General features: G+C 36.6%; 1 protein-coding gene across 1 annotated transcript in view; it reads left to right on the forward strand.

The window, feature by feature from the left end:
• Positions 1 to 11,893, forward strand: part of HCRTR2 (hypocretin receptor 2) — a 32,028-nt gene extending 20,135 nt beyond the window's left edge. The window contains exons 5-9 of the mRNA XM_057372190.1: positions 2,678 to 2,793; positions 7,353 to 7,573; positions 8,930 to 9,051; positions 10,142 to 10,342; positions 11,578 to 11,893. Coding sequence (XP_057228173.1) covers positions 2,678 to 2,793; positions 7,353 to 7,573; positions 8,930 to 9,051; positions 10,142 to 10,342; positions 11,578 to 11,771 — 854 coding nt within the window. The 3' untranslated portion in view covers positions 11,772 to 11,893. The remainder of the gene's footprint in view (positions 1 to 2,677; positions 2,794 to 7,352; positions 7,574 to 8,929; positions 9,052 to 10,141; positions 10,343 to 11,577) is intronic.
• The last annotated feature ends 3,695 nt before the right edge of the window (positions 11,894 to 15,588 follow it).

Consider the following 15,588-nt stretch of genomic DNA (forward strand, 5'->3'; position numbering starts at 1 on the left):
AGAAAGCTTGTTTTAACATACTGATCCTTTTTCATGYGTGGTAATTACACTGTATGAATAAAGCTGAGTAGGAATGCTCATCTGAACCAAATCCAATTCCTATGAAAACCTATTTGCTTTATGTTTTCTTCTCTCTTTTCAGTAGCAGAGCAGCCAGAGGCATGAGAATAGTTATTTTATTCTTAAAGAGGATTTTTAAGAATAAAATAACRAATTCTTAACTCCTGCTAACAATTCTTAACTCCAGCTAAGAATAATCTCCCCTGTTTTGAAGCAACCACAGAAGGCAAAGACACTTTTCTGCTCTTCTGCTTGCCAGTGACAGGTTCAGCCATCCCAGTCAGGCAGGACCACAGACTGATTGATGTTTGAGTTTAAGGAGCCTGGAACTCACTCACTTGATAAATGATTGGTATCCCAAGCCAGCCCTTCCTCCTTCTTGCTGCTATGATTGTCAAAAAGCTTTAAAGCTTTTCTTKGGCTTGAGAAGCTAAACAGAGTCATGCTTCTTAGGGAAAAGTTCTGCAAAGGGCTTTGCCCTGGGTGGAGGAGGGACAGGTTTCCTTTGATGTTTAGCAGCTGCCGCTTTCCAGGTGGCTAAACTTCAAAGGCAAGTGTTAGGATCTTCCTCCAACCTGGTCCTCAGTTCTTTGTAGATAGCTAGGCTCATTTAATGTTTCACTTTACTTGGAATGCTAAATTGGATGTCATAAACTCCAGATGGCCTTTTAAATATGYACCGTGCTACCTGAAAGGGGCCTGGCTGCCGGCAGAGCCCGATGGGGCAGGTGGCACCTCCTCCTGAGCACAAAGAATGTACTTTCWGTTCTGACCCCCTGTGATCCCAGTAAGTCACGTTACTCCGGTTTCTCCTTCATCTCTCCACCTGTGAAGCATGTCAGTGTTTCCCTGGCTATCAGGACTGCTGTGAGGCTGCATTTTCTGGAATGCAAAAGCAATTTTGAGGTCATCAATCAGCACATAATCTCAGGTTAATGCCAGTTATAAACAACCTGCCCCTGCCCCCCCCAGGGACATTGGCAAGAGCTAGTAGCTGCAGCTGTAGTCAGGAGCTCGTAAGATGGTTTGTTACAGAATCTTAGAGCCAGTAAGAAGTCAAACACTGCTCATCTGAATTTTTTGAACCCTGACCCAAACTATCAAATGTCAGTGGCAACATCTTTATTACCTTTGCTGGGAGTGAACTTTGGCTGGATTTTGCTGTGGCAAGTTTCTATCTCCCTGAAGWTTTTCTGGCTGGTGGATCAGCTGGCACTTTCAGGTCCAAGGAGAAGTGTAAGATTATTCAAGTCTGCATTTGAGAGTGAGCCTGGAATTAACATAATGGTGTTCTCTTCCTGACTATGAGAGTTATGGGCCAAATCTTTTATCTCCTTGTCTGATCAAACTCTGAGAGACTGTGGCAGGCAGAGGGACCCCTTCTTTGCTAGGGTCCACAGTCTCAGTCACTTGAACAGTCAGACAATAATTTTAATGCATCAAAGTTTTGGTCTCATGCAACTCTTTCTTTTTATTTTTCTCTTTTTTATTAAATTAAAACAGCAATCAATACAGAATTTTCACTTGCAAATCTTATCATCCTGAAACATTTGGAAATTCTGGAATAAACTTTCCTTCTTTRCTCTAGCCAACATGACATTTTTATGATTATCATGCAATAACTGCTTAYGGGATGCAGTTTGTGTTCTGCTATATATATGTTACTCTCCGAGGCCATTCATAGAAGTTAAGTTGTAATTAATGCCAACAACTGATAGCAGCGAACTACACTTAATGTTACAAAAGAGAGGCAGGTTTTCAGGCACTGCATTTTCTGCTATAAACTGCCGATGGAGCTTAAGATYYRATKTTCTTAAAACACAGTGCACTCACAGAACTTGTAAGATGTTTGTCTGTAAGCAAATAACATTCATAAGTTGTCTTTTGAAAAGGGATATGTGGGCAATTAGAACACAACTGTACCAAACTCATCATTGTTAAAACCGAGTCAAAAACCACCTCTAGGATTTCCTAAGTTTAAAGCACTTGAATGTATTAATTCTATTTTTYAAATGTAATCATAATAATTAATCACTGAGTCTTAATCACATCTATTCTGCTGCCAAAAGTGATTTATGAAATGCCTGTCTCTCCTGCCATCCGTGCCCTGTGTGCTGTAGTTTGCATTTGCACTCWTCATAGGTGGGAGATTGTGTAATTTATTCAGGCATACACAGTAGCCTTTGCAGATTTAACTAAAGGCAGTTACACAGCCTGTTAAATGTGTCAGCAGTGAGGTAGGTTGGATAATTAGTTACCTATTTTCAGATGACAAATCTTTTCAGGTTTAGGTATCTCAACTTTAGATTACAAAATTAATCCATCACAATTTTAACAAAAAGTAAAACTTYTTAAGGCTGCATACGTAAAGTAATAAAATGATAAGAAATCAATAATGGGATATAGGAGATCTTTCRGATAAAAGCATGTTTCTAATAGAATGTACCTAGAAGGGATTAAAAAAACAATATTGACCATAATGTTGTTGGGTACATCTTCCATTAAATCCTATTATGTTGAAAAATACTTGCATATCTATATGAATGCCTTTTCTWAAGGTGATTTTGAAATGTATATATATTTAAATGCACTTTTCCTGTTTGAATTCTCTTTCCAGCTGAGGTTTACCCCAAAATGTATCACACATGCTTCTTTCTGGTGACATACATGGCACCGCTGTGTCTCATGGTGTTGGCCTATTTGCAAATATTCCGGAAGCTGTGGTGTCGCCAGGTAAGTCACTTAGCACTGGCTCTATTCCTTGCTCCTGCAACTTTGTGCAAATTCCCATGTACAACCTTTTTCTCTATAAACTCTGTGCTGTCACTCAGGACTTGGATTGTTACATCCATGCTGGTTTACAGTCACCTTGGATAAGCACTGAGATGTACTGAAAAATCATAATTAAACACCTTGCTTGTGTCTTTCTCTGTGAGAAAGARTGCAAAAGGCAACAGAAAAATTGATTATAGGTAGAAGAAAAATCTCCCCCACCGTATCTGAAATGCTTACCAAAATATCTTATGTGACCTTATTTATAGTGTTAAAATCTGCTACAGCAGTCAAAATCTAAGATTGACCTTTTCCTTTTGTTACTTTTATTTTAATTTTTTTTTTTTCTCAAGTTGACAACAGGTCCAATCTGAACAAAAATAAACTAGAAGGTCCAGCTATCAGAACTGGGAGACTGTAATTACCTGATGTGAAGCTSGCTGTTATCAGTCATTTTTGATGTGGATTATGTCAATTAATTGACACAATTTCTAATGGGAACATCAGTTTTTTCAAGTTTCAAATTAAAAATAAAGGAAAGAAAACAGGAATACTAAACAAAACCAGCAAACAAACCCACCAAGCAGGCAAACAGACAAAGAACATTTGAATTTAAGTGGCAAAAAGTGCATAGATTTTCAGGAATCTTTAAAAATCACTTTGTGGGTGTGAACTGTAATTTGTCATGCACCAGTCTGTGGTGATCTCTGCTGTCTTCTGCTTTGTCCGGGATTTATCTGTATCTGTAGTCCACCACCAACTGCCCTGTCAATCTGTAAAAGACAATAAACTCATCCTGTTGGAGAAATGAGGCAAGATATTCCCTCTCAAGTGGCTCTAGCAGTGGTTCAGATTTCCATCAACATATGGGCATGAACTATTTCTCTCTCACCATCCAAATTTGAGGCTGTCCTGGGTAGGGGATAATCAGGAACATAAGGAAGTTCAAATCGATCCATCAGAGAAATCACAAGTTAGACTTTAGATATCTAAATATAAATACGATAAAATTAAAAATCAAATTTTGTACTGACAGAATGTATGTCTTGCAAGTAACTCATATACAAGAAATACCAAGTCCACTTTAAGGCATTTTGTTATAATCCACAAGTCATAGCAGCAATTATTGTCACTTCTAATCAGATGAGGTTAAACCAGAATTACTGTTTATTGTGCCTGTCAGCTTTAAATTATTATTTTTGCTTTTAATTTCTTAGATTGATAAGATAATGTAGCAAGATAGCTTGGAGATAAAACTTGACCTTTATAGTTTGAGGGGATTTCTCACCAGAACAAAGGATTTCTTGTTTAGTTTTGTAGTTAAGTTCAGTCTAACATAGCTCTTACGTGCTCTGCCTTGCTTAATCAGTCCTATATCACCCAATGGCTTTATCACCATATTCTTTCTTAACCTTCTCTTCTATACCTTCTTCACAATCTGCCTACTCTCTTGAGCTCTTAATTAAGTTCATGCAAAGCAGTTGTCCTTAACCTACGCACAGCTTGAAAATGCCGGCTCAGATTCAGAGCAGAAGCTGAATGACTGAAAACCAACCTCTTTTTGAGTTCCCCTGCTTCCACTCCCCAGTTGTTTTAGCTGGTCTATTTGTTCTTCAAATGTTTTGTCTCCCTATTCATCTTGCATTCTGACAAGGTTAGGATGATCCTTTATWTTTCAGTGGCAAAGAGAGACAATCTACTGCAGGCTTAGTGCTATCAGTGGTGCCAAATTACAGCTTCTCTCCACCTGGCGTGGATGATGTCACTGTGTATGAGGGGCTGCACGAAGTGAAATTGAAACCTCTGCACATCTATTGTCAACTCTGACTTGGCTGCAGGCATCAGGCACCTTTCTAAGTGCAGCAGGTGTGCTSTAATCAGTCATGTAGCACAAATGAATGCAGTGCTTTTTTTTTTTGGTAAGAGTTTCAATTAAGAAATCATGCTGTTTACCAGAAGTTTAGTTAAATGCAGTGATCCTATTGCAAGGTACAGTGAGTCTTTCAGATGTATGTGATAGAAAAACATTACAAACAGTAGATGCTTTCTATCCTGTACACTTTTTCTAAAGGTTCTTTTTAAAAATGTAATGTGTTGTGAATGAAAATTTTCAGATGAAAATTAGAAGATGGATTTACAAGTTATTGTTTTCATACTTGGCTCTTAAAATTTCTGATTGTGTATTTCAAGCAGATCTTTGAATTAATGATTCACCTTCCTAAAGGCAAAAACAATAATGAAAAAATATTAGAAATTTTGAGAAGTTTGTTTTAATTATTAGCAARGAAGCAGTGATTTAGAAGTCTATGTTCTCTGTGGATCTTAAGTAGATTAAAAACAACTCCTGAACAAATAGAACTGAATGGACTTATGATGGAAATGTTGATACACAATTTGTGTTATCAAGTTCCAAGAATGCTTCAATTTACTGATGTCCAAATGCATTGACACTAAGGCCCACTTGTGTTAATAACTGGGAACTCTATCTATTCTCAGTTTAGTAGTTGAAATATACCCTTCCAATCTTTGCAAGCTGAGAGATTTCAGAGATTTTCTTTAGTTATRAACTCCTTGATAACTATCTGAGGGGATAGAGAAAACGTGCATAAGTAACTCTAAATTTTAGACTCGGTTGGACCCAGCTAACAGGCTTTTCCTAAAACATTGGAATCATAAAAATGCTCCAAAATTATCTCTATGAMTGACTCATTATCAAAAAGCAATTATGTGCATTATGCTCCCATGTGTATACTTGTGTACACTTGTAYATACATAACCATAGAATCATAGAAACATTTATCTTGAAAAACACCATTAAGATCATTGAATCCAACCRCAGACCTAACAGTGCCAAGTTCACCCCTAAACCATGTCCCTAACTGACACACCTACTTATCTTTCAAATACCTCCGGGAATGGTGACACAACCACTTACCTGGGCAGCCTGTTCCAAGGCTTGACAACCCGTTCTGTGGAGAAGWTTTTGCTTATATCYAATCTAAACCTCCCTTGGCACAACTTGAGACCATTTTCTCCCATTCTATCACTTCTCTGCTACACCCTAGAGCTAAATAGGGTAAATTCCTTGCAGGAGAACAGACCTGCAATTATGAAGCTGATAACTGCTGATTTCAGCTGAATGAGTGGGAACCCACAGTGAAAGGGCAAGGGGCTGGGTTGGTTTAAGTCCATAGATACATTAATAAAAACAAAGTGTTATAACTTAGCCCTTATTTTGCTTAATTGATTTCCTGTTTGTTAAAAAGCAACTTTGCCAATATGTTCCAGTAGCTGTAAATTACGTTTCATGGTGCACATAAATGCTGAACTAAGGGCTTGTCTGTGCAAGGAAAATATTCACAGACAAAAGAAACCCCCAACAAATAAATAAATAAACCAAAACCAAAAACCACATCAAAAAAAACCCCAAACCCACCAAACCCCCAACTAGCTTTTCTAGAACAATTCTGAATGTGCATACTTTTTAACTTAWTTTTATTTTTCTGAAATAAATATCAAAAATTTCATCCTTTTTCTGGTCAGTTTATGTGGATAAGCCCTATTTTTTTAAAAAAAAGTTACAATAGACAATGTGAATTTTCCAGATACTTCTGAACATGAAATGTTTCACACGAAACCCCACACAATTGTACTACACATAAATAAAACTRTATTTCTAGCCAAAAGGTTTTCACACTGTATGACACTGAAAACACTATAAATGTAATTGCAACAGAGTTCTCTGAGAAAGAGACTCCAACTTGCCATCTGCAAACTTCTACGTTTGGCTGCCGGCAGGAAGTAATTTAGAAGAACTGAAGCAAAATTGTTTTACTTGGCTTCTCTTATGTGAGGGCACGGAAAACAAAAACCAATTTTTTTTTACTAGCRTGGTGCTATATATACTCATTACAACATGTCTTTGACTAATCTAACTCTTCCTGTGTCTTGGCACTTTTCCATTATTTCCCTCAGTTTGGAAGAACTTTGCAGAGATATCCACACTTCAGCTGTGRTTTCTTTCACTACTTCATTGTCATCCAGGTTGCATGTAAGGAAGTTTTATGGCACTTAAAGCTATGCAGGTTTTAAAATCCTTGTTTTCCAATACAGAAAAACTGTTTGGTATCTTATAAAAGCAACATATTAATGGGAAAAAAACTACTCTGCTATACAACAAAACATTTAATGTAGAACTTTGTAGCAACGTGATTGCAGCAATAGGGTTGGTAATTTTGGTATTCTGAAGACACAAGCAAAGCAAGGTATCTGGGAAGTAAAATTTGAGTACATCAGTTGATATCTCTGTATAAGACACAATCTTTTATGCAGTCCCTCTAGCGTGTCTGAAATTCGGTTTGTTTCTTGCRGGAACATAAATTAATTTAATTTTAAAATCCTTTTCATCCCTGTGAGCTTGCCTTCTGCATGTCAACATGTCTATTTTTCTTGTTATATCTAGATACAAAACCAGTTTTTAAAAATGTTTTTCAAAATGCCCCTTATTTTGTCACCCTTAGATCCCAGGAACTTCTTCTGTTGTTCAGAAGAAATGGAAGCCTCAGCAGCCTTCAGCACAGCCCCGAGGGCTGGGACAATCAACAAAGTCAAGGATTAGCGCTGTGGCAGCTGAAATWAAACAGATTCGTGCAAGAAGGAAAACAGCACGTATGCTAATGGTTGTCCTTCTGGTTTTTGCACTTTGCTATCTACCAATTAGCATCCTYAATGTCTTGAAAAGGTAAAGTTTATCCCAAAATATAAACACTTGGCAAAGCTTTCTGTCTTAAAATAATCCTCTGCTACAAGGTTCCTTTTATTCTGGCAGATGSTTTTGGAGGATAAGCTTATTTATTATATGATAAAGAAGTGTAAATTAAGAATACAATTGCAAGAAAATATTATATAGAACCCATACATAGTACTTAAACTAAAGGCCAGATTGTAGAACCCTTWTTAGCAAGATCTTCCTCATGAAAATGATCTAGGCTATCTCCTCATTAAACCTTGCCATTTACACGGGATTACAGCTTGTTTGCTGTAAATGCACCCATGCAAGTGCAGTCACCTAAAGCAGCAGCTGAAGGCTAGCAGCAGAGAGTGTGCCTTGGCTGTGAGGACTCTGAAATGTTGGGTGCAAACCTAAGCCCCTCATGTACAATTTTGAGGACTTAGGCTAACCCTTCCGGTGGTCCTATGAAGCTTTATTTTCTTTTTTTATCATTTTCTGTCTGTTCATTTGGTACACAGTTGTGTACACTCTTGGTTTTTGTACTGTGCCTGACAGACTGAGCTTCRTTTCACCTCATGTATCCTCTGGAATATCAATAAATAACGACATATAGCAGAAGATTTGAATATCCTAAAAAAATAACAAGCTTGTTATTGGTGCTTTTTTAATTGAGATGTTTTTGGGACATTTTAGTTTTAAGGGATGGTTTCAAGGTTTAGATACGTCCCTCTCAATTATGACCCTTTCCTGAGGCCTAATTTAAATGCTTTTCACTCTCAGGTCTCTTCATAGGAAATGTACAGGGAAAASCACTTCCAGAACATAGTTCAGGCCRCCTACAACCTGAAACAGGAAATAYACAGTCTGTCTCAACAGCAATAGCAGAGTAGGCCCAGAGTTAGATTTTCATGGTGGAAGTAATGCATCAGGAGTTTGGGAAATGTAAGTTTCCCTGGAGGACAGAAGCTGCTATGGCAACCTCAGGTTTGGGGCTGGTTCAGTGCCTTTTCAGTTCCGAGAGAACTGGAGGGTGGGCCTAGAGCCAGGAACTTCAGTGACATGAGTACATCAAAAGCAACTTTTCCTGTCTTTTCTTGGCTCATCTGACATCAGATGACTTTGRTTACTTGGCAGAAAAGTTGTGCATCTTCACCACAGCAAATTCTCTTGTTACACTAAACAACCGAGACAGGAAGCTGAGGGTTGGGGAGAGGATTTCATTCTCTCAAGAGAGTACTGCTGAATCAGCTTTTCTGTGGTACTGCAAATAGGTCATCAGAGATAAAATTAGGCTAGAATTGGTAATTTCTTTTTATATGAATTCTAATTTTGCCATCTTTCAGGTTTGCTTCTCTCTTTCTGTAGGGTTTTGGGGATGTTTAATCATGCTGATGACAGAGAAACTGTATACGCCTGGTTCACATTCTCACACTGGCTTGTGTATGCAAACAGTGCAGCCAATCCTATTATTTATAACTTCCTCAGTGGTAAGTTGCAGTTACCTAGAATTCAAGTTTAATGTGTAATTTGAATGTAATGAGCCATAGCAAAGATTAATGACTGTGCAACATCAGCTCAGCTCCTCCAGTGGGAGCCACATCTTCCTCCTAGAAGAAGTTGCCTGAAGTATCCCATTACCTTCAGGCTACCYATAAGTAACCTAGACAGGGCCAGGGCTCGAGTCCAAGTGCTTGAGTTTGTGTCTCCAAGACATTAATGTGGTAGAGAAGTTCCTGGCATGACTTTGATCTGAAACAATTACCATTCTYCTAAACACCCCCTGGATGCTCTCTGGGAGCTAGCACAGTGCAGRGGCTGTCCCCAGCTGGCATGTTGTATGCAGGAATTGGGGTTTGGAGGCTGGGAGTCTTTATCAGTATTTGCATGACCATGTTGTTCCAGCTAGGTTCAACTTCAAAGAACCAGCCAGGATTCTGTTTACTTACCAGTATAGATTTGTCTTRGTTTGTATTTGTGTCATTTGCCTTGGAGAGCAGAATCAAGTGGTAAWATTGCACCTAAATACAGGGATGCAAAGCTCTATTGATCCTCACTATGTTGGCCCACTGTAGTTTTTTTTTTTGTGGTGTGTAGTACAAGGATGACCAGCAAAATTTCCTCTGAGCCCCAAAAGCTTGGGACTGTCAAACTTTTTGAATCCTCTTTTAAAATGTATTAATGATGAAGCACAAATTAACCATGTTCACTCATTTCACATCGAGTAAGGATTCAATAATTTAAGCTTATGTTTGCTCAGTTGTTTTTTTTTAATTACATATGTAATTAATCAAGAGACTATCTATGACGTGATTTCATTAATCATTCTAGTTTGTCCATTCTGYCTAGCCAAGAATAATTCAGTCTTCACACCACACCTAGCATATCTTCTTAGAAAGGTTATCTTTTTTCTGTCTTTCTCCAAAGTGATTAAACTGTGATTTATTACTTCTACATTAAAAGAACATCTAGGTGATTTGCATGAATTTTACYTTAGATAACTTCTTTATATCCTAATCGATAAAGTTTGATGAAATACAATTTTTTTAGTACAATTTTTTTCATTTTTGTGGTTGACAGGGAAATTTAGAGAAGAATTCAAAGCAGCATTTTCCTGTTGCATCTTCGGCCTTCGCAGCCATCACGACGAACGGTTCACCAGAGGCCGCGCCAGTACGGAGAGTCGGAAATCCTTGACCACCCAGATCAGCAATTTTGATAACATTTCAAAACTTTCAGAACACGTTGTATTGACCAACATAAACACAATTCCATCAAATGGTATTGCATCTATTACCCACTGTTAGTATACTGGTCCCTCTGCCTTTTGATCCCATGGAMGTAAATTCTAATTGTGCATGCAACAACACTGGGATCTAAGCACAAAGGGAGAAGGGTGTTTGAAATTAAGAACTGACTGTAAGAAAAGTAAATTAAAATAAATATTTTATAGAATATGCCATAACTTTTATTATATATTGCTGAAAGAAAATTTCATCACATTTATTTCAAAAGTTGTGTTGCAGATGGGGAGCGAGTAAAGTGATCACATTTTATACAAATATTTTCTTTGGATCCCTACTTCTTTTAGCCTCCTAAGCAAATAAAGAACAAGTACCTGAAAGTATGAAAATAATTTTCCCTATAATTGGAATGTGTTTATAGACAGCTATATTCTACTCTGATCTAATTATCTGAAGTTGTRGTATATTTTATAACAAATATTTTAACCAAAATTGGACGTACAGATTGAACTACTTGAATGTCTTTTACTGTTCCAAATCATCTGCTTAGCATRCATTCTGATGTGAGTTATGCTGATCAAATAAGAAATCCACTGTTGTTCATTTTCCAAAATTTTCTGCTCTCTTTCTTGTTGGGTAGTTTRTTGCACGTGTTCAGGAACATTTGGGAAGCCACTTTTCACTTACTGTAGRGGAATGGAGTTTTTGGCCTGAATTCAGTATTGCCATTCCGTTATGTACAGCACAAGCAAAGTTACAGCTATGAAACCCACATGACAGCATAGCTGTAACTATGTTTTACCCTTTGTCTTTCATTTATCATCATTCTCTTCTCTCTGTCCTCTGCTCATGGCAGGGGAGTTGGACTAGATAGTCTTTAAATGTCTCTTCCAACTCAAACTATTGATGATTCCATGACTGACTCGTACACAGAAAACTGTGGCACTCCTCTGGCCATAGAAACATGTGGATAAGGAATCACATGACAATTGACTAAATACTGCATATTAATAATTAGTAGAACACATGAAAATGTTGGAAAGTAAATAAATCAAAATCTATGCATCAGRAATGCCCTTAGTCTTCCATCAAGAAGCTTTCACTTAGAAACATTTTCTGGAACACCATTTATGAGTGGCTGACATTCACATTTATGAATAGATTATCACCTGCATAGTGTCCAGAAAGTGATAATCAGAGAGTGAWTAAATTGTGATTGAAATCAGTCAGCCCCCTTATACAACGATCTTAAAATCTTTTTTATGTCTACAGATATCCCAGCTGTGCTCAGCCCGTTGAAATCAGCGGAACTGCATCTCCACATACCAGGGATGAACATGACTTCAAATATAGATGAAGCCGTGAGSGTTTCTGCAGAACACACCGCCAAAACAGAGAATGCAGAGTGGGACAAATTTGTCCCTAGCATAACTAAACTTACCTCGATGGAGTTACAGCAAGGATGACTTTGGCTCAAAACACTACAACTACCAGAGAGTGGCACATGCATTTAGCTGTGGTACAGACTACAACTGGACAAAGGGATTCCTTCAAAATAACTGCCTATCCTATTTCTTCTCAGTCTTACAGAAACCTACTTACCTCAGTATGAGCTAAAGAACATGTCTTTACAAGTGTTTTTAAAGATTGGATTGTATCATACTTTGTAAATATTGTAGATATTTATTTTTATATATTTTAGATGCTGTGAAATGTTCTAAAATGTATCATATAAAGAAATCTAAGTATTTGAAAGAAGTCTCAAACATCATTTATTTATATGCTCTTTCTATGAATGAGTGACTAATGTACAAGGAATGCTTACTTATGCACTAGTGATATTCTGGCATTACTTTGCACTTCTTTTTCTGCAAATCCACCTGTAGTAAGTTCTATGTTTATTATGGAGCTTTCACTTCAGATTGATTTGGGGCGAGTCCACATTAGTTTTCTAAGAACAGATATGCTTCTAAGACATGAATCCAAAGTGCTGAAAGTCTCACATTTTCATAACATTACACTAAACAGCCTTTTTTTTCCTTCAGTTTTGAGTGCCTAAAAAGTAACAATTTAAATAAAACTTAATGTGATTCTTTAAGGTGCTATAGGCTCAAAATTCCTTCTCAGGCCACTAGGAATAACAAGTGTCAGCACTCCTGAAGGACAGAACATTTTAACTGTGGTAGCTCCTTTTAGTCTGTAATACCTGTGAGTGTTGCTCCAGATCTCTGAAAATCTTTAAAATAGAGAACATTAGTTGTTCTTCTTTCTATGACTGTTCTCTTGACTGCCATGTAATACTAAAGATACAATCAATTAACAAATTTATATATCCATTTATGGGACAATCTCTCTGACCTGGGGCTTCCTACCATGTTTTATATTTTTCTTCTTCAAGGATGAAGACGATGCATCACTGGAGACTTAGTCTTCTGGAGGAATGAAATCTACTGGTTAGGAGAAGGCTGATCCATCAGAACCTGAGATCAAATTTCCCTGTGGCACTATTTTTGCATTTCAGTCCGGATTTTTTCAAAAGAAAAGGGAAGATGAGAGGGAGGACTTTTTTCATTAAAAARGATTTGGCATAGAAAGAAGACAGTCTCACACATACAAATGTTTCTAAAATGCTAATCATAAATAGAACAGGTRTTATTTGATTAACTTTTGTAAATATTTTCTAGGGTTTCCTTTGACCTAATATCATGCAATGTACTATCAGTCATGGCAACTATAGTTTTATGAAGTGCTTCATCACTTTATGCTTTAGCCTTTCCCAAGAGCTGTTTTACTTGGCATCGTTGCAATTACTCCTAATTTACAATGGTGTTAAGTGAGAGAAAAGAATTTGCATTCACTTGTATATTAAAGTTTTCTATTAAAAGAGAAAAAGAATACTTTTTTTTTATTAAAAAGGAATAAAGAAAAATATCTAAATGGGCAGTATGTTTAAATATAAAATAAAATAATAGGAATTTTAATATTCCTATGTGTAAGCTTAATTTTTAAGTATAGCTATTATGTCAATGTAATTTCAAGAAATTATTTTGCTTTGTCTCTTCTAAGAAAAGAAAATCCAAATAACTGTGGAAAGCACAGAAGGATTTGATTTCATAGCTGTTGCAATTCCTTTCCCATTAGAAGGCTATTTTTGCTCTTGAACCACAGAAAATGCAGAATTCTTATACAGTGTGGAAAAAGATATACTTTTTTCTATATAATTTGAAATGATTGAACAAACAGCTGCTCAATTAAAACATTATGGCTAAGGAAAAATGGAATTTGTAAAGTCCCCTAAGTTTTTCTTTTGTTTAGATGTAAGCAAATAAATAATGAAAAAAAAATTAAAAGTAGTATATTAACCCAGCTGCAAAACAAGTATCAGTAATCATTTACTTGAGACATAAAATATCTCAGCCCATGGTTGAAAAATRTCAGTCATACCCACATTTGGCAAGGCTATATTTTTATTTCAGAAAATGTATTTTTAACTTTTCCTTGAAGACAGAGAAAGAATGTAGAAAGTAATGGTTATTTCAGAAAACTTGGACTGCATTAAAGAGGAGTATGCACACTTTTCAAACATAAAAGGTCACGAGTCACTGTGGAAGGCCTGCAGGATTATTACACCTTGTCAAGTGTGTTGTCCAAACTCCTGTGAGATGGACAGAGAGGTAAAAGGTACAGTATTCCTAACCTAGGCCAGCAAACAAAGAACTAAAATATCAGTGTTAGTGATGCTCATGGAAAAATCCTCTGTAGCGTCTTTCTAAAGAGGGGGTGAATACCACCCACCAACACAATTTGTCTTCTTTTTGCTGCTGCCTTAAYATCAGGGGGATAAATCGTGTTAGCCAAGTTAGTTCTGAGGCAGGAGCATCCCTAAAGGTCAGGAGCAGTTTTTGGAGTCTGCAGGTCTTCTGTGCCATGATAGAAAGGAAGGTTCTGGCCTTAAATTTGTCTTTGTAGGAGAAAATATATCTTTTGTTCTATTTTATGTCTTTTCTTATTTTCACCTAGATCTCCAAAATTAAAATATTCCAACATTTCTAGGAATTTCTTTTAACCACAACTTTAACTTAGCAGTACTTTTTATGTGGAGAAGATAAATAAAAGATGAGACATTCATTAGCAAATGATTCTGGGTTTTCTCTGGACAGTTTTTATTGAGTAAATAGCATATCTTTCAGACACAAATGATACAATCAGATGATAGAGAAGATTAAAATTCTAAGGACAGCTAGAGAGTACAAACTCATTTTTTGCTGGGGACTGTAGTTATCAGGCTAAATATTGGAAAAATATGGTTAACGGGATAAATATTTGGTTATTTTTATGAAAAGATTTTTCATTTAAAAATAAATATTTTTTGCTGAAAATATTCCAATGCTTTCATTTCTTTAGTTTTACAGATTTTGAGAAATACCTTTTTTAATAAAAATAATCACGGGGACAAAACCCAACAGTGAGTAGTAGCCAATAACAGAGAGAAATAGCTGTGAGAAGAGAGGGTGTGATGAATGAACMTTTCTTAAATAGTGTATAAATATTGAAAATTACCTAAAAGCTGAGCCTTAACTTGATTTTGTTACCTCTAGCTGCTTTTCTATTCYAATATTTCCACTACTGAAATGGAGAGAAATGGAGAAATGGGGTTCTCATGCCATTGTTTGTGTTTGTCCACAGCAGCAATAAACACAGAGTTTAAATCCCAACATATTTGTTCCTGCAGATATAAATTGTAGTGCCACCATCATTCTGGTGCTTTGTATCTCAACATATTTCACCATCTTGGAGGTCTGATATCCTGACCTGTTTCTCCTTTGCTGTTGTCACTGTAGTGATAAGCTTGTGCCTGCAGTCACAATAAAGGCAAGATAATATCTCCCTGCCTCCGCCTCCAAAAAAGCAATGTTTTTCTTTTTCTTCTGAACTACATATAGAGAACCATCTCATTCATTTTGATATTATCAAAACTGGGTTATTAACCTGGAGAGTGCTTTAGAGGAGGGAGAATACACCAAACATTCGTTTAGCTCAGCCCTCACTGTATGATGTATCATAACTTATTGCTGCATGTTACAATGGTTTAAGGTGAAGGCAAATTTAGCTTTCCAACCTAAACTTTGCCACTGAAAATTGTTTTCATCTCTATGACTGTTCCTTCCTGACAATAAGGTTTTTCTGTGGCAGTTGGACATTTTAGGTGAAGTAATATATTATTTATTGGGCAATTAAAAAAACCCCACAACAAATATTTAGTAATTTTGTCACTAAGAGCTA

Source organism: Malurus melanocephalus, unplaced genomic scaffold (assembly GCF_030028575.1).
Source record: "Malurus melanocephalus ecotype Western Australia unplaced genomic scaffold, MMel_1.1 scaffold_166, whole genome shotgun sequence".
In the NCBI taxonomy this organism is placed as follows: Eukaryota; Metazoa; Chordata; class Aves; order Passeriformes; family Maluridae; genus Malurus; species Malurus melanocephalus.